The following is a 21,978-nucleotide window of genomic DNA, read 5'->3' as shown; positions in this document are numbered from 1 at the left end:
ACGTCCTCTCTGTCAGACTCAACAGACAGGTAACAGAACTACAGTAACATCCTCTCTGTCAGACTCAACAGACAGGTAACAGAACTACAGTAACATCCTCTCTGTCAGGCTCAACAGACAGGTACCAGAACTACAGTAACATCCTCTCTGTCAGACTCAACAGACAGGTAACAGAACTACAGTAACATCCTCTCTGTCAGACTCAACAGACAGGTAACAGAACTACAGTAACATCCTCTCTGTCAGACTCAACAGACAGGTAACAGAACTACAGTAACATCCTCTCTGTCAGACTCAACAGACAGGTAACAGAACTACAGTAACATCCTCTCTGCCAGACTCAACAGACAGGTACAGTACACACAGGGGATGGATATAGATTGGACACATACATACATACATACATACATACATACATACATACATACATACATACATACATACATACATACATACATACATACATACATACACACATACATACATACATACATACACACACACACACACACATACACACACACATACATACATACATACATACATACATACACACACACACACACACACACACACACACACACACACACACACACACACACACACACACACACACATACATACATACATACATACATACATACATACATACATACATACATACATACATACATACATACATACATACATACATGGACAGTTGAACAGACAGACAGACAGACAGACAGACAGACAGACAGACAGACAGACAGGTGTATTTGGAACAGTGAAGGTGTCTTACACTTCCCAGAGATGTAATATAATATCCATTGAACCAACTGTCAACTCAAGTTCCTGTTGAAACGTTGTTGTTCAGTAAGAGACATACATATAGAGACGTTGTTGTTCAGTAAGAGACATACATATAGAGACCATGTAGAGACGTTGTTGTTCAGTAAGAGACATACATATAGAGACCATGTAGAGATGTTGTTGTTCAGTAAGAGACATACATATAGAGACGTTGTAGAGACGTTGTTGTTCAGTAAGAGACATACATATAGAGACGTTGTTGTTCAGTAAGAGACATACATATAGAGACCATGTAGAGATGTTGTTATTCAGTAAGAGACATACATATAGAGACGTTGTTATTCAGTAAGAGACATACATATAGAGACCATGTAGAGATGTTGTTGTTCAGTAAGAGACATACATATAGAGACGTTGTTGTTCAGTAAGAGACATACATATAGAGACGTTGTAGAGACGTTGTTGTTCAGTAAGAGACATACATATAGAGACCATGTAGAGACGTTGTTGTCAGCAGCTATTGATTTTGAACACTTAATTAGGACATGGTGACAGGATAACCTGCCAGGAAATGATCAGCGCAATTCACATACTAACAGTCACCTCTCTCTCCCTCTCCCTCTCCCTCTTCCTCTTCCCCTCCCCCTCCCTCCCTCCCTCCCTCCCTCCCTCTCTCTCTCTCTCTCTCTCTCTCTCTCTCTCTCTCTCTCTCTCTCTCTCTCTCTCTCTCTCTCTCTCTCTCTCTCTCTCTCTCTCTCTCTCTCTCTCTCTCTCTCTCTCTCTCTCTCTCTCTCTCTCTCTCTCTCTCTCTCTCTCTCTCTCTCTCTCTCTCTCTCTCTCTCTCTCTCTCTCTCTCTCTCTCTCTCTCTCTCTCTCTCTCTCTCTCTCTCTCTCTCTCTCTCTCTCTCTCTCTCTCTCTCTCTCTCTCTCTCTCTCTCTCTCTCTCTCTCTCTCTCTCTCTCTCTCTCTCTCTCTCTCTCTCTCTCTCTCTCTCTCTCTCTCTCTCTCTCTCTCTCTCTCTCTCTCTCTCTCTCTCTCTCTCTCTCTCTCTCTCTCTCTCTCTCTCTCTCTCTCTCTCTCTCTCCTACCCTCCCTCCCTCCCCCTGTAGAGGTTGGTGGTGTGTTTGGAGGAGTCAGTGTACATCCACAACATCAAAGACATGAAGCTGCTGAAGACCCTTCTCAACACGCCCTCCAACCCCTCAGGTAAACACAGTGTACAGAACAGTGTTTCCCAAACCAGTGGGTCTGCTGCTCTATGGGTTTCTGATGGGAAAAGCAGAAGCTGTCTTTCTGTGGACTGAAAGGAACATGGTTGTTCTGTTCAGGTCTGTGTGCTCTGTCCATCAACCATTCCAACTCGTACCTGGCCTACCCAGGCAGCTCCACCATCGGAGAGATCATAGTTTATGATGCCAACAACCTGGTAAGGCCTACTACTACTATACTACTGTACTGCTACTATACTACTACTATACTACTACTGTACTACTACTATACAACTGCTACTATACTACTGTACTGCTACTGTACTACTGCTACTATACTACTATACTACTGTACTACTACTGTACTACTGTACTGCTACTGTACTACTACTATACTCTGTACTGCTTCTATACTACTGCACTGCTACAAAACTACTATACTATTGTACTGCTACTGTACTACTACTATACTACTGCACTGCTACTATACTACTGTACTACTACTGTACTACTACTACTATATTACTGTACTACTACTGTACTACTACTATACTACTGTACTACTGCACTGCTACTGTACTACTACTATACTCTGTACTACTACTATACTACTGCACTGCTACTATACTACTGTACTACTACTGTACTACTACTACTATATTACTATATTACTGTACTACTACTGTACTACTACTATACTACTGTACTTGTACTACTACTATACTACTGCACTACTACTGTACTACTCTACTACTGTACTACTACTGTACTACTCTACTATTGTACTACTACTATACTACTTTGCTGCTTCTATACTACTACTATACTAATGTACTACTACTGTACTACTATATTACTGTACTACTATACTACTACTGTACTACTACTATACACTGTACTACTATACTACTGTACTACTACGTACTACTACTGTACTGCTACTGTACTGTGCTCTATAGCTTGGTTGTCAGTACTACTGTAGCGGCTACATTGAACAAGTCGTTATATATGGCAGTAGTACCATGTTTCTGTTTTATGACTCAGTGGTATAATTGTGTTGCAGTCCCATGTAAAGCAGTCAATCATCCTCTCTCTCTCTCTCTATCTCTCAGAGCACTGTGACAATGATCCCGGCCCATGACAGTCCCCTGGCTGCTCTCACCTTCAACTCGTCAGGCACCAAGCTGGCCAGCGCCTCGGAGAGGGTAAGCACTACCAGGACAGCTGCCCCTAGTGACGGGAGGCCAGAGCTGCTTTTTGACAACTTACCTGGATATTGCAGTTAGGCCCTGGCTATGTCCAAAACATTCAGTACTATTGCAGTTAGGCCCTGGCTATGTCCACAACATTCAGTACTATTGCAGTTAGGCCCTGGCTATGTCCACAACATTCAGTACTATTGCAGTTAGGCCCTGGCTATGTCCAAAACATTCAGTACTATTGCAGTTAGGCCCTGGCTATGTCCACAACATTCAGTACTATTGCAGTTAGGCCCTGGCTATGTCCACAACATTCAGTACTATTGCAGTTAGGCCCTGGCTATGTCCACAACATTCAGTACTATTGCAGTTAGGCCCTGGCTATGTCCAAAACATTCAGTACTATTGCAGTTAGGCCCTGGCTATGTCCACAACATTCAGTACTATTGCAGTTAGGCCCTGGCTATGTCCACAACATTCAGTACTTGACTAGTAATAGATGTATTTTGCTACAGCACATAGTGTATTATAAGCCCACGTGGGTGGGGCATCCTGAAGAGGCATGACACTATAATAATAAAATAAAGATAACTTTATTTAGCTAGACAGCCCTGACTGTGAGGGACTGACTCTCTGTCTCCCTCTATGTAGACAGCCCTGACTGTGAGGGACTGACTCTCTGTCTCCCTCTATTTAGACAGCCCTGACTGTGAGGGACTGACTCTCTGTCTCCCTCTATTTAGACAGCCCTGACTGTGAGGGACTGACTCTCTGTCTCCCTCTATTTAGACAGCCCTGACTGTGAGGGACTGACTCTCTGTCTCCCTCTATTTAGACAGCCCTGACTGTGAGGGACTGACTCTCTGTCTCCCTCTATTTAGACAGTCCTGACTGTGAGGGACTGACTCTCTGTCTCTCTCCCTCTATTTAGACAGCCCTGACTGTGAGGGACTGACTCTCTGTCTCCCTCTATTTAGACAGCCCTGACTGTGAGGGACTGACTCTCTGTCTCTCTCCCTCTATTTAGACAGTCCTGACTGTGAGGGACTGACTCTCTGTCTCTCTCCCTCTATTTAGACAGCCCTGACTGTGAGGGACTGACTCTCTGTCTCCCTCTATTTAGACAGCCCTGACTGTGAGGGACTGACTCTCTGTCTCCCTCTATTTAGACAGCCCTGACTGTGAGGGACTGACTCTCTGTCTCCCTCTATTTAGACAGCCCTGGCTGTGAGGGACTGACTCTCTGTCTCCCTCTATTTAGACAGCCCTGACTGTGAGGGACTGACTCTCTGTCTCCCTCTATTTAGACAGTCCTGACTGTGAGGGACTGACTCTCTGTCTCTCTCCCTCTATTTAGACAGCCCTGACTGTGAGGGACTGACTCTCTGTCTCCCTCTATTTAGACAGCCCTGACTGTGAGGGACTGAATCTCTTTCTCCCTCTATTTAGACAGCCCTGACTGTGAGGGACTGACTCTCTGTCTCCCTCTATTTAGACAGCCCTGACTGTGAGGGACTGACTCTCTTTCTCCCTCCCTCTATTTAGACAGCCCTGACTGTGAGGGACTGACTCTCTTTCTCCCTCCCTCTATTTAGACAGCCCTGACTGTGAGGGACTGACTCTCTGTCTCCCTCTATTTAGACAGCCCTGACTGTGAGGGACTGACTCTCTTTCTCCCTCCCTCTATTTAGACAGCCCTGACTGTGAGGGACTGACTCTCTTTCTCCCTCCCTCTATTTAGACAGCCCTGACTGTGAGGGACTGACTCTCTTTCTTTCTCCCTCCCTCTATTTAGACAGCCCTGACTGTGAGGGACTGACTCTCTGTCTCCCTCTATTTAGACAGCCCTGACTGTGAGGGACTGACTCTCTGTCTCCCTCTATTTAGACAGCCCTGACTGTGAGGGACTGAATCTCTTTCTCCCTCCCTCTATTTAGACAGCCCTGACTGTGAGGGACTGAATCTCTTTCTCCCTCCCTCTATTTAGACAGCCCTGACTGTGAGGGACTGACTCTCTTTCTCCCTCCCTCTATTTAGACAGCCCTGACTGTGAGGGACTGACTCTCTTTCTCCCTCCCTCTATTTAGACAGCCCTGATTGTGAGGGACTGACTCTCTTTCTCCCTCCCTCTATTTAGACAGCCCTGACTGTGAGGGACTGAATCTCTTTCTCCCTCCCTCTATTTAGACAGCCCTGACTGTGAGGGACTGAATCTCTTTCTCCCTCCCTCTATTTAGACAGCCCTGACTGTGAGGGACTGAATCTCTTTCTCCCTCCCTCTATTTAGACAGCCCTGACTGTGAGGGACTGACTCTCTTTCTTTCTCCCTCCCTCTATTTAGACAGCCCTGACTGTGAGGGACTGACTCTCTTTCTCCCTCCCTTCTCCCTCCCTCCCTCCCTCCCTCCCGCTCTCTCTCCAGGGTACTGTAATCCGTGTGTTCTCCATCCCAGAGGGACAGCGTCTGTTTGAGTTCCGCAGAGGGATGAAGAGGTCAGAGTTCACACAATACAACATAAACTGTATAAACACACTTTACTACACAACATAGTCTACATCTACTGTAATGAACAGGACTAACAGAACACATAAAACACACCTAATGAACAGGACTAACAGAACACATACAACACACTTCATGAACAGGACTAACAGAACACATAAAACACACCTAATGAACAGGACTAACAGAACACATAAAACACACCTAATGAACAGGACTAACAGAACACATAAAACACACCTAATGAACGGGACTAACAGAACACATAAAACACACCTTATGAACAGGACTAACAGAACACATAAAACACACCTTTAAAACACACCTTTAAAACACACCTTATGAACAGGACTAACAGAACACATAAAGCACACCTTATGAACAGGACTAACAGAACACATAAAACACACCTAATGAACAGGACTAACAGAACACATAAAACACACCTTTAAAACACACCTAAGGAACAGGACTAACAGAACACATACAACACACTTCATGAACAGGACTAACAGAACACATAAAACACACCTAATGAACAGGACTAACAGAACACATAAAACACACCTAATGAACAGAACTAACAGAACACATAAAACACACCTTATGAACAGGACTAACAGAACACATAAAACACACCTTATGAACAGGACTAACAGAACACATAAAACACACCTTATGAACAGGACTAACAGAACACATAAAGCACACCTTATGAACAGGACTAACAGAACACATAAAGCACACCTTTAAAACACACCTTATGAACAGGACTAACAGAACACATAAAGCACACCTTATGAACAGGACTAACAGAACACACACCTTATGAACAGGACTAACATAACACATAAAACACACCTAATGAACAGGACTAACAGAACACATAAAGCACACCTAATGAACAGGACTAACAGAACACATAAAACACACTTCATGAACAGGACTAACAGAACACATAAAACACACCTTTAAAACACACCTTATGAACAGGACTAACAGAACACATAAAACACACTTCATGAACAGGACTAAGAGAACACATACAACACACCTTATGAACAGGACTAACAGAACACATAAAACAGACCTTTAAAACACACCTAATGAACAGGACTAACAGAACACATAAAACACACCTTATGAACAGGACTAACGGAACACATAAAACACACCTTATGAACAGGACTAACAGAACACATAAAGCACACCTTTAAAGCACACCTAATGAACAGGACTATCAGAACACATAAAACACACCTTATGAACAGGACTAACAGAACACATAAAACACTCCTAATGAACAGGACTAACAGAACACATAAAACACACCTGATGAACAGGACTAACAGAACACATAAAACACACCTGATGAACTAGCAACGTAAAACCCACTAGAATAATCCAGTGATTTAGCTGATCTCATGCTGGTACCAGACGGCTGCACATTTCCTCGTCAAGGTTCTCTGTTCCCGCCCCCAATGAATTAACCTGGTTCGAATCCAGGCTCACATCCGACCGTGATTGGGAGTCCCATAGGGCGGCGCACAATTGGCCCAGCATCGTCCGGGTTTGGCCGGGGTAGGCCGTTATTGTAAATAAGAATAAAGGTTAAACATTTAAAAAAAGAAAATGTTTTGTGGGAAACCGTAAGGCTGATGAATGTAAAATACTTGTAGAAGGAGTCTGTGTATACAGTATAACAATACAGTGGTAGTAGGCATTCAAACTTTAAATAATGTCCCATTTGAAAAAGCTTTACTAGATTACCTTTTCATATCATTAAAATGTGAGATTATTTAATCTAATCACGATTGGCTTGGTTTAGTTACACATTCCAAATATGGACAGGATAGGGATATTTCACCCCCAAATATGGACAGGATAGGGATATTTCACCCCCAAATATGGACAGGATAGGGATATTTCACCCCCAAATATGGACAGGATAGGGATATTTCACCCCCAAATATGGTCAGGATAGGGATATTTACCCCCCAAATATGGTCAGGATAGGGATATTTCACCCCCAAATATGGTCAGGATAGGGATATTTCACCCCCAAATATGGTCAGGATAGGGATATTTCACCCCCAAATATGGTCAGGATAGCGATATTTACCCCCCAAATATGGTCAGGATAGGGATATTTCACCCCCAAATATGGACAGGATAGGGATATTTCACCCCCAAATATGGTCAGGATAGGGATATTTCAACCCCAAATATGGTCAGGATAGGGATATTTCAACCCCAAATATGGTCAGGATAGGGATATTTACCCCCAAATATGGTCAGGATAGGGATATTTCACCCCCAAATATGGACAGGATAGGGATATTTCACCCCCAAATATGGACAGGATAGGGATATTTCACCCCCAAATATGGTCAGGATAGGGATATTTCAACCCCAAATATGGTCAGGATAGGGATATTTCAACCCCAAATATGGTCAGGATAGGGATATTTCAACCCCAAATATGGTCAGGATAGGGATATTTCAACCCCAAATATGGTCAGGATAGGGATATTTCACCCCCAAATATGGTCAGGTCAGGGATATTTCACCCCCAATCTTGATAAGAAATGACCATACTTTTTAAGACAAGTTGTAATTAATGTTTTACATAAATTGGAAATGAAAACTGTTAGAGCAAGCTACATCAACATGAGTTTTCCATTTATAAAATATGTAAATTACCACCTAGTGGTAAACAAGGAAATACTTTCTTCAGTTATACGGATTGATTGTCAAATAGTTAAATCTACTCTTGATCAGCTGTAAAAGCAGGTTTCATTTACACGGATGACAACACCAACCTGAGGGTGGAAATATCTTGAAAGATGTTGACCTCAAACAGCACTATAATTAACACTGACAACGCTGTACCCATAGATGTCATGTCCAGGTTGGGGAGACAAGCATATATCTGGAATGTAGAGTAGTAGACTCACATTATGACAACATTAGAACAGACTGAAGACAGGTTTATAATGACACATCTCTCATTATGACAACATTAGAACAGACTGAAGACAGGTTTATAATGACACATCTCCCATTATGACAACATTAGAACAGACTGAAGACAGGTTTATAATGACACATCTCTCATTATGACAACATTAGAACAGACTGAAGACAGGTTTATAATGACACATCTCTCATTATGACAACATTAGAACAGACTGAAGACAGGTTTATAATGACACATCTCTCATTATGACAACATTAGAACAGACTGAAGACAGGTTTATAATGACACATCTCTCATTATGACAACATTAGAACAGACTGAAGACAGGTTTATAATGACACATCTCCCATTATGACAACATTAGAACAGACTGAAGACAGGTTTATAATGACACATCTCTCATTATGACAACATTAGAACAGACTGAAGACAGGTTTATAATGACACATCTCTCATTATGACAACATTAGAACAGACTGAAGACAGGTTTATAATGACACATCTCCCATTATGACAACATTAGAACAGACTGAAGACAGGTTTATAATGACACATCTCCCATTATGACAACATTAGAACAGACTGAAGACAGGTTTATAATGACACATCTCCCATTATGACAACATTAGAACAGACTGAAGACAGGTTTATAATGACACATCTCCCATTATGACAACATTAGAACAGACTGAAGACAGGTTTATAATGACACATCTCCCATTATGACAACATTAGAACAGACTGAAGACAGGTTTATAATGACACATCTCTCATTATGACAACATTAGAACAGACTGAAGACAGGTTTATAATGACACATCTCCCATTATGACAACATTAGAACAGACTGAAGACAGGTTTATAATGACACATCTCTCATTATGACAACATTAGAACAGACTGAAGACAGGTTTATAATGACACATCTCTCATTATGACAACATTAGAACAGACTGAAGACAGGTTTATAATGACACATCTCTCATTATGACAACATTAGAACAGACTGAAGACAGGTTTATAATGACACATCTCCCATTATGACAACATTAGAACAGACTGAAGACAGGTTTATAATGACACATCTCTCATTATGACAACATTAGAACAGACTGAAGACAGGTTTATAATGACACATCTCTCATTATGACAACATTAGAACAGACTGAAGACAGGTTTATAATGACACATCTCCCATTATGACAACATTAGAACAGACTGAAGACAGGTTTATAATGACACATCTCCCATTATGACAACATTAGAACAGACTGAAGACAGGTTTATAATGACACATCTCTCATTATGACAACATTAGAACAGACTGAAGACAGGTTTATAATGACACATCTCTCATTATGACAATGTGTGATAGAACAGGCAAAGGAAAGGCCCGCTGAAATGTTTCAAACGCTTCTTTCATAGCTAGATAACCTAATTTGTGTAATTAAGTTCTTACTAACAGTATGAGTGTAGAAGAGACTTATAATAACTTGTGTGTGTGTGTGTGTCTGTGTGTGTGTGTGTGTCTGCAGGTACGTCAATATCAGTTCCCTGTCCTTCAGTCCTGACGCCCAGTTCCTTTGTGCCTCCAGCAACACTGAGACCGTACACATCTTCAAACTGGAACAGCACGGACCCAGGTACACACACACACACCACACACACACATAGGAGTCACCCCCAACCTGGCAAGCCGTCATACATCTCTCTCTCTATCCCCCCTATCTGAAACTACTTCATATTCATCATCTCCAGCACCACACCAACATCAGTGTGTAAACTGTGTTTCTTTGTTTTATTTTTTTACATTTACATTTTAGTCATTTAGCAGATGCTCTTATCCAGAGTGACTTACAGTAGTGAATGCATACATTTCATACATTTTTAAATAAAGAATCTCTATCCCCCTATCTCTCTCTCTCTATCCCACTATCTCTCTCTCTTTATCCCCCCTCTCTCACACACTCTTTCTCTCTCCCTGTCTCTCTCTGTGTATCTCCCTGTCTCTCTAACCCTCTCTCTCTCTGTGTATCTCCCTGTCTCTCTCTGTGTATCTCCCTGTCTCTCTAACCCTCTCTCTCTCTGTGTATCTCCCTGTCTCTCTCTGTGTATCTCCCTGTCTCTCTAACCCTGTCTCTCTAACCCTGTATCTCCCTGTCTCTCTCTCTGTGTATCTCCCTGTCTCTCTAACCCTGTATCTCCCTGTCTCTCTCTGTGTATCTCCCTGTCTCTCTAACCCTGTCTCTCTCTGTGTATCTCCCTGTCTCTCTCTGTGTATCTCCCTGTCTCTCTAACCCTGTATCTCCCTGTCTCTCTCTGTGTATCTCCCTGTCTCTCTAACCCTGTCTCTCTCTGTGTATCTCCCTGTCTCTCTCTGTGTATCTCCCTGTCTCTCTAACCCTGTCTCTCTCTGTGTATCTCCCTGTCTCTCTAACCCTGTATCTCCCTGTCTCTCTAACCCTGTCTCTCTCTGTGTATCTCTCTAACCCTGTATCTCTCTCTATGTATCTCCCTGTCTCTCTAACCCTGTCTCTCTCTCTGTGTATCTCCCTGTCTCTCTAACCCTGTATCTCCCTGTCTCTCTCTGTGTATCTCCCTGTCTCTCTAACCCTGTCTCTCTCTGTGTATCTCCCTGTCTCTCTAACCCTGTATCTCCCTGTCTCTCTCTGTGCATCTCCCTGTCTCTCTCTGTGCATCTCCCTGTCTCTCTCTGTGCATCTCCCTGTCTCTCTCTGTGCATCTCCCTGTCTCTCTCTGTGCATCTCCCTGTCTCTCTCTGTGCATCTCCCTGTCTCTCTCTGTGTAGTGGAGAGGAGGAGTGTCCTACCTGGGGATCCTACGTAGGGAAGATGTTCTCTGCAGCCAGCAGCTACCTCCCAGCCCAGGTGTCTGTCTTATTGGCCTTTTCTTTCTTGTTCCCTGCATGTTTATATATTATGCTTCGTCTTATTCAATACTATTTCAAATATTTGTTTACTTGCTGTACTGAGAGGAGATCTTGTAAGTAGCATGACATTGTACTGTATACACTAGGCTGTATCCTATCATATGACAATACACTTTGATTGCATTTGAGGTGTCTGGAGTGATGAGTCAGGAAAGAGCCTTTGCCACTGTACGCCTCCTAGTGGCCGGGCAGAGGAACGTCTGTACCCTCGCCACGTGAGTCTCCCTGTGTGTGTGTGTGTGTGTGTGTGTGTACTGTATAGGGAGTTGGTGTGGGTTTTTTGTCTCATTAGGTTTTGGTCTTCTATTTGTTATACACAGTAGTAGACAGTAGTAGACAGTAGTAGACAGTAGTAGACAGTAGTACACAGTAGTAGACAGTAGTACACAGTAGTACACAGTAGTAGACAGTAGTAGACTGAATTACACAGTTTAAAATACTATATCGTAGATCATCCTGACCTGATCCTAGAGTAATGGCCATAAATGATAGTGTTGTATGTTCTATTCCACTGGGTGTGAGGGTGTCATGGCTGGCTGTGTCCCTGTGTCTGTCTGTCAGGATCCAGAAGCTTCCTCGTCTGCTGGTGGCCTCCTCCGACGGACAGCTGTTCATCTATAACGTCGACCCTCAGGATGGAGGAGAGTGTGTCCTGGCTCAGAAACACAGGTGAGAGGTCATCTCAGGTCAGAGGTCAATCGAGGTCAGAAGCCTTTACAGCTGCTTTGCTAATCAAACAAACTGCTGAAAGTGACATCTGGAAAACCAGCATCTGCAACCTATTCAATACCAGACCTAGTATTTCTGTTGTCATCTGCAACCTATTCAATACCAGACCTAGTATTTCTGTTGTCATCTGCAACTTATTCAATACCAGACCTAGTATTTCTGTTGTCATCTGCAACTTATTCAATACCAGACCTAGTATTTCTGTTGTCATCTGCAACTTATTCAATACCAGACCTAGTATTTCTGTTGTCATCTGCAACTTATTCAATACCAGACCTAGTATTTCTGTTGTCATCTGCAACTTATTCAATACCAGACCTAGTATTTCTGTTGTCATCTGCAACTTATTCAATACCAGACCTAGTATTTCTGTTGTCATCTGCAACTTATTCAATACCAGAGCTAGTATTTCTGTTGTCATCTGCAACTTATTCAATAGCAGACCTAGTATATATGTTGTCATCTGCAACCTATTCAATACCAGACCTAGTATTTCTGTTGTCATCTGCAAACTATTCAATACCAGATCTAGTATTTATGTTGTCATCTGCAAACTATTCAATACCAGATCTAGTATTTATGTTGTCATCTGCAACCTATTCAATACCAGATCTAGTATTTATGTTGTCATCTGCAACCTATTCAATACCAGACCTAGTATTTCTGTTGTCATCTGCAACCTATTCAATTCCAGACCTAGTATTTATGCTTTATTGGCATGGGAAACATATGTTTACATTGCCAAAGCAAGTGAAATAGATAATAAACAAAAATGAAATAAACAAGAAAAAATGTACAGTAAACATTACACTCACAAGTTTCAAAGAAATAAAGACATTTCAAATGTCATATTATGTCTATATACAGTGTTGTAGCGATGTGCAGATAGTTACAGTACAAAGGGGAAAATAAATCAACAGAAATATAGGTTGTATTTACAATGGTGTTTGTTCTTCACTGGTTGCCCTTTTCTTGTGGCAACAGCTCACAAATCTTGCTGCTCTCTCTTGCTGATTTTTCTCTCTCTCACCCCCCTCTCTCTCTCTCTCTCTCCCCTCCCCTCTCTCCCCCCCTCTCTCTCTCTCTCTCTCTCCCCTCCCTCTCTCTCTCTCTCTCCCCTCCCTCTCTCCCCCTCTCTCTCTCTCTCTCTCTCTCTCCCCTCCCTCTCTCTCTCCCCCTCTCTCAGATTGTTTGGTGAGGATGAGGACAAGGAGGAGGGGGTGGAGTCAGAAGGGTCAGAGGTCACGGTGCCCATCCAGGCATGTCCATCATACGCCGCCACTGTTGCCATACCAACCACCGGTCCAGTCACTACCACGCTTACAGGTGTGTGTGTGTGTGTGTGTGTGTGTGTGTGTGTGTGTGTGTGTGTGTGTGTGTGTGTGTGTGTGTGTGTGTGTGTGTGTGTGTGTGAGAGAGAGAGAGATAAATATTGTGTGTGAGAGAGTGAGGAAGACAGAGAGACAGAGATGGACGGAAAGAGAGATTTGTGTTGTATCTGAAAGGGTGTGTGTGTATAACTTTACCTGTAACCTCTCTCCTCTCTACCCCAGGTTACTCTGAGGATGGTGGGGCTAAGAAGGGCGAGGTGATCCCAGAACATGAGTTTGCCGCTGGTCCCGTCTGTCTGGATGATGAGAACGAGTTTCCTCCAGTGAGCAACCAGCAACTCTCCTAGCCTGGTCCTATACAGAAACAGTAGTCATGCTAACTCTCCTAGCCTGGTCCTATACAGAAACAGTAGTCATGCTAACTCTCCTAGCCTGGTCCTATACAGAAACAGTAGTCATGCTAACTCTCCTAGCCTGGTCCTATACAGAAACAGTAGCCTGGCTAGCTAGCCAGAGACTGAGAGAAGCAGAGTTTGGCCAAAGTGAGATATTTCAACCTGGAATAGCATTAGACAAAAGGAAAGGGTGCAACTCTACCCTACTGCCTTCAGAAACTAAAGGACATCCTCTCATTTGTGGTGAGCAGCAGTAGTGCTTCTGGGATACTGAGTCTGGAAGGGCATAAGTAGGATCAGAGGAGCACATGTACAGAGTTGACCCTACTGTCTTTATATTCCACTCAGGCGCTAACCGGGTTCCATTTAGAAACATAGGAACTATAGTACTAGCCTAGTCCCCTTCCTTAACCCCTACCCTCCTACAAACTAGTCCCCTTCCTTATCCCCTACCCTCCCACAAACTAGTCCCCTACCCTCTCACAAACTAGTCCCCTACCCTCTCACAAACTAGTCCCCTACCCTCTCACAAACTAGTCCCCTACCCTCTCACAAACTAGTCCCCTACCCTCTCACAAACTAGTCCCCTACCCTCTCACAAACTAGTCCCCTTCCTTAACCCCTACCCTCTCACAAACTAGTCCCCTACCTTAACCCCTACCCTCTCACAAACTAGTCCCCTACCCTCCCACAAATTAGTCCCCTTCCTTATCCCCTACCCTCTCACAAACTATTCCCCTTCCCCCTTCCCTTCTGCAGACTAGTCATTTACATTTACATTTAAGTCATTTAGCAGACGCTCTTATCCAGAGCGACTTACAAATTGGTGCATTCACCTTATGATATCCAGTGGAACAACCACTTTACAATAGTGCATCTAAATCTTTTGGGGGGGGGGGGGGTTAGAAGGATTACTTTATCCTATCCCAGGTATTCCTTAAAGAGGTGGGGTTTCAGGTGTCTCCGGAAGGTCCCTTTCCCTACCCCCTACTCTCCTACAAACTAGTCCCCTTCCTTAACCCCTACTCTACTACAAACTAGTCCCCTTCCCTACCCCTTATAACATCGGCCCAGTTAGCAAGGCCTCCACACTAACTCCTACAAAACAATGGGCTTAAATCCTACAGTATACACCGAGTGAACAAAACATTAGGAACATCTTCCTAATATTGAGTTTAACCCGTCTCCTCCCTTTCATCTACACTGATTGAAGTGGATTCAACAAGTGACATCAATAAGGGATCATAGACTGACCTGGTGAATCTGGGGTGAAAGCTATGTCGTGGAAAGAGCAGGTGTTCATAATGTTTTGTGCAGTCAGTAGGTTTTATAAGGTTTGTTTTAATGCCGACTGTTCCAATGGGTTTTACCGGTATTACTTTAATACATAATTTCTCTGGAATAGTTATTTTGGCTTATATGTGATTTTATAAGTGTTACCTTCTTAATATGACGTGTATAATGAATCAAATGGGGGGTTTGAAAGAACCGTTCAGATGTATAGGCCGGGATTAAATTAGATCCTGGGTGATAGGCAGGAAATGTTCCCGCGTTCGCAGGGATTCCATTTACGGTAAACGCTGCATATGTCAACTCAATCGGATATTGCCTTTAAAAGTCGCAATGCCGATAACCCGCGATCAGATTGAATCCTAGTTGCATGTGGCCAGTTCTGTTGGTGTAATTGTTATATTAATCCACAAGGATGTGCTGTTGTCCCCGTGTGAGTTCCCATTGCTCAGTGCAACCTGTAAGCAAGTAGAAGTCGCTCCTAAGCACTGATCTAGGATCAGCATACTCCTGGCCAGTCCTGACCTTTACTATATGAAGGTTAAGTGCAATACTGGTCCTAGATCAGTGCATAAAGAGAAGATTCTATGTTGCTTTATTGGCCACTATTGGGTATAGAGAGAGCCCATGATTCTCTCTGTCAGCCTTTTTCAAATCTCTCCTCGGGGACGTTTCACAATGATGTTGTAGCCCTGAACTGGCGCCTGATTATAGTAGTCAAGTGCTCGTTGACCGGTTGTAGCGTCAGGTGTGCTAGTTCTGGAACAGTTCAAATACATGGACAGGCTGGGGGTTGCCGAGGAGAGGTTGGAATAGTACATGGACAGGCTGGGGGTTGCCGAGGAGAGGTTGGAATAATACATGGACAGGCTGGGGAGGAGAGGTTGTAATAATACATGGACAGGCTGGGGAGGAGAGGTTGGAATAGTACATGGACAGGCTGGGGAGGAGAGGTTGTAATAATACATGGACAGGCTGGGGAGGAGAGGTTGGAATAGTACATGGACAGGCTGGGGAGGAGAGGTTGTAATAGTACATGGACAGGTTGGGGAGGAGAGGTTGTAATAGTACATGGACAGGCTGGGGAGGAGAGGTTGTAATAATACATGGACAGGCTGGGGAGGAGAGGTTGGAATAGTACATGGACAGGCTGGGGAGGAGAGGTTGTAATAATACATGGACAGGCTGGGGAGGAGAGGTTGGAATAGTACATGGACAGGTTGGGGAGGAGAGGTTGGAATAATACATGGACAGGCTGGGGAGGAGAGGTTGTAATAGTACATGGACAGGCTGGGGAGGAGAGGTTGTAATAGTACATGGACAGGCTGGGGAGGAGAGGTTGGGGAAAGGCTGCCTATGTAATGCCCTACTAGGTTATATGTCCTATTGAAATGAAGGTTAACCTGTAGTTCTGTCACATTCTCTGAGAAGGGAAGCCGTGATACATGTCCACCTGACCATACTACAATAATGATGTTGTTTTTAAACTTCTTGGCATGACTGTGTGTTTTAGAACGAATAACGAAGTCTGTTTGTACACCTCTGTCTAGTCTGTCCCATGTGTCTGGTCCTAGAAAAACCTTATCTAAGAGCATTCATCACAGGATTTATCTTAGTTAGTGGAGTGTTTTCTAAAACATTTTTTTCCCCCCTTGATGTTGATATTGGTAAAGGTGGACGTGTTATCTTTAGTCTGTCTCTCAGGGTCGGGGTCATTTCCATTTCAATTCAGTCAGTTCAGGAATTACATTTGAATTGACTGAGGTTCGCGTCCCAAATGTCACCCTATTCCCTATATAGTGCACTACTTTTGACCCTGGTCGTTCACCATATAGGAAATAGGGCTCTGGTTTAAAAGTAGTGCACTACAGGGAATAGGATACCATTTGGGACGTAGCCTGAAATGACATGGAAGGAACCTTAACCCTGTTGTCTCTATTATAACAAGACTATGACCAAAACCATTCAACCTGACCCCTGACCCCTGACCCCTGACCCCGGTCTGTTTTGGTGTTTTGGTAGATAAATTGGTGCCGCGACGGAACTCGAGGTGGCCAGGGGCGTCGTCTGTGAGGGTAGAACGAAGGAAGGAAGGAAGGACAGGAGGACAGACAGACAGGCGGGCGGACAGACAGACAGACAGACAGACAGGTGTCTGTTGTACACGTTAGAACACACTAACACCTGGTCTGGAACCACAGGACTTCCAGGAGAGCCGTTACATGACCCAGGACAAAATAAACGAGAGGGAAAAAAGACTCTCATTTTAGTGTGCCAAGTTATTTTTTGAATTAAGTGATTAAAAAATAAATAATAATAATTATGATTTCTAATTGGGGGGGGGGGGGCAGGACTGGGTGTTTGTGACCCGGTGTGTTGGGGTGTGTTACAGTCCTGGGTCAAATATATAATGTCAAACACCGCTGTGTCCTAAAAGGGCACCCTATTCCCTAAATAGTGTACTACTTTTGACTGGGACCATAGGGCTCTGATCCCTATTTAGTGCACTACTTTTGACCAGGCCCATAGGGCTTTGATCAAATGTAATGCACTATATAGGGAATATAGTGCAATTTGGTACACAGTCCAGGGATGTGCTTAGTTTAGTTCAGTGGTTCCCAAACCCAGGGGTACTAGGAGAGGGTACTAGAGGGGGTACTAGAGAAGACTCATGAGACCATAGGCCTACTGGTCAAAATGCACATGAGGGGGTACTTCAGGGGTACTCTGGGCAGAGCCAAATTTAGTTGGTGGTACACTAACCCGGCAAACATAAGGTCGGGAACCAGCGGTTTCCTGTATAATGGAACCAATGAAACCGATTTGAGTATTCCCAAGAGGACAAACTCCAAACTAAATCAAGGTCACAAAGGCTCCGTCCCAGAAGGCACCTTGGAAGAGAAGTGGAAGTACCAGAGACCATGTGTGTGATCTGTCTCTGGTGTGTTAAGACTCTACTGTACCAGGTGCATGTGGAAGTACCAGAGACCATGTGTGTGATCTGTCTCTGGTGTGTTAAGACTCTACTGTACCAGGTGCATGTGGAAGTACCAGAGACCATGTGTGTGATCTGTCTCTGGTGTGTTAAGACTCTACTGTACCAGGTGCATGTGGAAGTACCAGAGACCATGTGTGTGATCTGTCTCTGGTGTGTTAAGACTCTACTGTACCAGGTGCATGTGGAAGTACCAGAGACCATGTGTGTGATCTGTCTCTGGTGTGTTAAGACTCTACTGTACCAGGTGCATGTGGAAGTACCAGAGACCATGTGTGTGATCTGTCTCTGGTGTGTTAAGACTCTACTGTACCAGGTGCATGTGGAAGTACCAGAGACCATGTGTGTGATCTGTCTCTGGTGTGTTAAGACTCTACTGTACCAGGTGCATGTGGAAGTACCAGAGACCATGTGTGTGATCTGTCTCTGGTGTGTTAAGACTCTACTGTACCAGGTGCATGTGGAAGTACCAGAGACCATGTGTGTGATCTGTCTCTGGTGTGTTAAGACTCTACTGTACCAGGTGCATGTGGAAGTACCAGAGACCATGTGTGTGATCTGTCTCTGGTGTGTTAAGACTCTACTGTACCAGGTGCATGTGGAAGTACCAGAGACCATGTGTGTGATCTGTCTCTGGTGTGTTAAGACTCTACTGTACCAGGTGCATGTGGAAGTACCAGAGACCATGTGTGTGATCTGTCTCTGGTGTGTTAAGACTCTACTGTACCAGGTGCATGTGGAAGTACCAGAGACCATGTGTGTGATCTGTCTCTGGTGTGTTAAGACTCTACTGTACCAGGTGCATGTGGAAGTACCAGAGACCATGTGTGTGATCTGTCTCTGGTGTGTTAAGACTCTACTGTACCAGGTGCATGTGGAAGTACCAGAGACCATGTGTGTGATCTGTCTCTGGTGTGTTAAGACTCTACTGTACCAGGTGCATGTGGAAGTACCAGAGACCATGTGTGTGATCTGTCTCTGGTGTGTTAAGACTCTACTGTACCAGGTGCATGTGGAAGTACCAGAGACCATGTGTGTGATCTGTCTCTGGTGTGTTAAGACTCTACTGTACCAGGTGCATGTGGAAGTACCAGAGACCATGTGTGTGATCTGTCTCCTGGTGTGTTAAGACTCTACTGTACCAGGTGCATGTGGAAGTGCCAGAGACCATGTGTGTGATCTGTCTCTGGTGTGTTAAGACTCTAACTGTACCAGGTGCATGTGGAAGTACCAAGAGACCATGTGTGTGGATCTGTCTCTGGTGTGTTAAGACTCTACTGTACCAGGTGCATGTGGAAGTACCAGAGACCATGTGTGTGATCTGTCTCTGGTGTGTTAAGACTCTACTGTACCAGGTGCATGTGGAAGTACCAGAGACCATGTGTGTGATCTGTCTCTGGTGTGTTAAGACTCTACTGTACCAGGTGCATGTGGAAGTACCAGAGACCATGTGTGTGATCTGTCTCTGGTGTGTTAAGACTCTACTGTACCAGGTGCATGTGGAAGTGCCAGAGACCATGTGTGTGATCTGTCTCTGGTGTGTTAAGACTCTACTGTACCAGGTGCATGTGGAAGTACCAGAGACCATGTGTGTGATCTGTCTCTGGTGTGTTAAGACTCTACTGTACCAGGTGCATGTGGAAGTACCAGAGACCATGTGTGTGATCTGTCTCTGGTGTGTTAAGACTCTACTGTACCAGGTGCATGTGGAAGTACCAGAGACCATGTGTGTGATCTGTCTCTGGTGTGTTAAGACTCTACTGTACCAGGTGCATGTGGAAGTACCAGAGACCATGTGTGTGATCTGTCTCTGGTGTGTTAAGACTCTACTGTACCAGGTGCATGTGGAAGTACCAGAGACCATGTGTGTGATCTGTCTCTGGTGTGTTAAGACTCTACTGTACCAGGTGCATGTGGAAGTACCAGAGACCATGTGTGTGATCTGTCTCTGGTGTGTTAAGACTCTACTGTACCAGGTGCATGTGGAAGTACCAGAGACCATGTGTGTGATCTGTCTCTGGTGTGTTAAGACTCTACTGTACCAGGTGCATGTGGAAGTACCAGAGACCATGTGTGTGATCTGTCTCTGGTGTGTTAAGACTCTACTGTACCAGGTGCATGTGGAAGTGCCAGAGACCATGTGTGTGATCTGTCTCTGGTGTGTTAAGACTCTACTGTACCAGGTGCATGTGGAAGTACCAGAGACCATGTGTGTGATCTGTCTCTGGTGTGTTAAGACTCTACTGTACCAGGTGCATGTGGAAGTACCAGAGACCATGTGTGTGATCTGTCTCTGGTGTGTTAAGACTCTACTGTACCAGGTGCATGTGGAAGTACCAGAGACCATGTGTGTGATCTGTCTCTGGTGTGTTAAGACTCTACTGTACCAGGTGCATGTGGAAGTACCAGAGACCATGTGTGTGATCTGTCTCTGGTGTGTTAAGACTCTACTGTACCAGGTGCATGACGGACATGTCGCAAATATAACCACGGTTTTTATAGCTACATACATTACTTGACAAAAAAATATTTTATAATAGAATAATTAAATTGTTTAATTATACCATCATCATAACTTTGTATTATGTTTGTTATTATTTTATTATTATTAACATTATGGTATTTAATCGTAAAGGAGATTAACAGTTTTTATTATGATGTTTATTTTGTTTTAATTCTGTGTATTTGGATGTATTGATACTTATTAAATGTTTACATGTACACCTATTGGACACGATCCAGCAGGTCGTTTTGTATGTGCGGCCCGATGATATCATTTGTAAAAGTGCGAAGTTTTGCGGATTGCACAAGACCAAAAAAGAAACTACACAGAAACAAACAAATAAAGAAGTAGACTGAAGTAGGAATGGAATTATGCAAATCACCTGACTTGTTGAGTGGTTATTTATCTTTAATAAGGGAGGGAGGGAGGGAGGGAGGGAGGGAGGGAGGGGAGGGAGTGGAAAGGGAGGGGAGAGAGGGAGTGGAGTGGAGAGGGGAGGGAGGGAGTGGGGAGGGAGGGAGTGGAGTGGAGAGGAGAGGAGAGGAGAGGAGAGGAGAGGATAGGAGAGGAGTGGAGAGGAGAGGAGAGGAGAGGAGAGGGAAGGGAGGGGAGGAAGGAATGTTTTGGACAGATGTTATATTATTAGGCCACTGAGTCCACACACAGCCTTGGATGTAGTAGCCAATCTATCCTTGTATAGAATTTGCCACAGAACTAAGATCAGCTTACCCAAACCTTAACCATTAGAGGGACAAACATGACCTTAAATCAGCATCTATGGTCATCTAAGGCTGTGTTTACACAGGCAGCCAAATTCAGATTTTTTTTTAAACTAATTGGTGTTTTGATCAATCACATCGGATCTTTTCAGAACAGATATTTTCAGAGCTTATCTGATTGGTCAAAAGGCCAATTAGTGACAGAAAAATATCAGAATTGAGCTATGTAGAAAAGGCCTTCATATTTAGTCTTTCTGTAACTCCCAATCACGGCCAGTTGTGATACAGCCTGGAATCGAACCAGGGTCTGTAGTGACGCCTCTAGCACTGAGATGCAGTGCCTTAGACCGCTGCGCCACTCGGGAGTAGCAGTGTGTGGTTGAT

At 43.9% G+C, this 21,978-nt stretch overlaps 3 protein-coding genes across 5 annotated transcripts in view; all 3 read left to right on the top strand.

The window, feature by feature from the left end:
• LOC115171932 (WD repeat domain phosphoinositide-interacting protein 1) overlaps nt 1-17,615 on the top strand; it is a 30,622-nt gene extending 13,007 nt beyond the window's left edge. Inside the window, exons 4-15 of one of the 2 annotated variants that reach the window (XM_029729184.1) lie at nt 1,902-1,998; nt 2,121-2,218; nt 3,113-3,205; nt 5,622-5,692; nt 10,218-10,325; nt 11,492-11,570; nt 11,762-11,847; nt 12,194-12,301; nt 13,548-13,687; nt 13,915-14,015; nt 17,400-17,480; nt 17,517-17,615. In XM_029729184.1, coding sequence (XP_029585044.1) covers nt 1,902-1,998; nt 2,121-2,218; nt 3,113-3,205; nt 5,622-5,692; nt 10,218-10,325; nt 11,492-11,570; nt 11,762-11,847; nt 12,194-12,301; nt 13,548-13,687; nt 13,915-14,015; nt 17,400-17,450 — 1,032 coding nt within the window. In that variant the 3' untranslated portion in view covers nt 17,451-17,480; nt 17,517-17,615. Of the gene's footprint in view, nt 1-1,901; nt 1,999-2,120; nt 2,219-3,112; nt 3,206-5,621; nt 5,693-10,217; nt 10,326-11,491; nt 11,571-11,761; nt 11,848-12,193; nt 12,302-13,547; nt 13,688-13,914; nt 14,016-17,399 lie in introns of both variants that reach the window. The other variant, XM_029729183.1, reaches the window with a different exon arrangement.
• A 630-nt stretch (nt 17,616-18,245) lies between these two features.
• On the top strand, nt 18,246-19,501 carry LOC115170521 (uncharacterized). The gene is made up of 2 exons (XM_029726735.1): nt 18,246-18,318; nt 18,388-19,501. Exons 1-2 carry the CDS (start codon nt 18,299-18,301, stop codon nt 19,499-19,501), a joined length of 1,134 nt encoding a protein of 377 aa, XP_029582595.1. The 5' UTR covers nt 18,246-18,298.
• Nucleotides 19,502-19,627: 126 nt separating this feature from the next.
• LOC115171931 (uncharacterized) lies at nt 19,628-21,256 on the top strand. Of its 2 annotated transcripts, none has more exons than XM_029729182.1 (2): nt 19,628-20,693; nt 20,832-21,256. In XM_029729182.1, exons 1-2 carry the CDS (start codon nt 19,683-19,685, stop codon nt 20,889-20,891), a joined length of 1,071 nt encoding a protein of 356 aa, XP_029585042.1. In that variant the 5' UTR covers nt 19,628-19,682; the 3' UTR covers nt 20,892-21,256. The 2 variants fall into 2 exon arrangements, with proteins under 2 accessions (XP_029585042.1, XP_029585041.1); XM_029729181.1 differs by having other exon boundaries at nt 19,628-20,762.
• The last annotated feature ends 722 nt before the right edge of the window (nt 21,257-21,978 follow it).

The sequence above is a fragment of the Salmo trutta genome, chromosome 32, assembly GCF_901001165.1.
Source record: "Salmo trutta chromosome 32, fSalTru1.1, whole genome shotgun sequence".
Lineage (NCBI taxonomy): Eukaryota > Metazoa > Chordata > Actinopteri > Salmoniformes > Salmonidae > Salmo > Salmo trutta.
The sequence above is the reverse complement of the archived record's forward strand: the minus strand, read 5'-3'. Positions and strand labels throughout refer to the sequence as shown.

What these genes read in the sequence shown, in the direction of transcription:
- LOC115171931 (XM_029729181.1), top strand. Translation starts at nt 19,683, where the DNA reads ATGTGTGTGATCTGTCTCTGGTGTGTTAAGACTCTACTGTACCAGGTG. An exon ending in TTAAGACTCTACTGTACCAG is followed by an intron (nt 20,763 to 20,831) that starts GTGCATGTGGAA and finishes CTACTGTACCAG; the next exon opens with GTGCATGACGGACATGTCGC.
- LOC115170521 (XM_029726735.1), top strand. Translation starts at nt 18,299, where the DNA reads ATGTGTGTGATCTGTCTCTG. An exon ending in ATGTGTGTGATCTGTCTCTG is followed by an intron (nt 18,319 to 18,387) that starts GTGTGTTAAGAC and finishes GATCTGTCTCTG; the next exon opens with GTGTGTTAAGACTCTACTGT.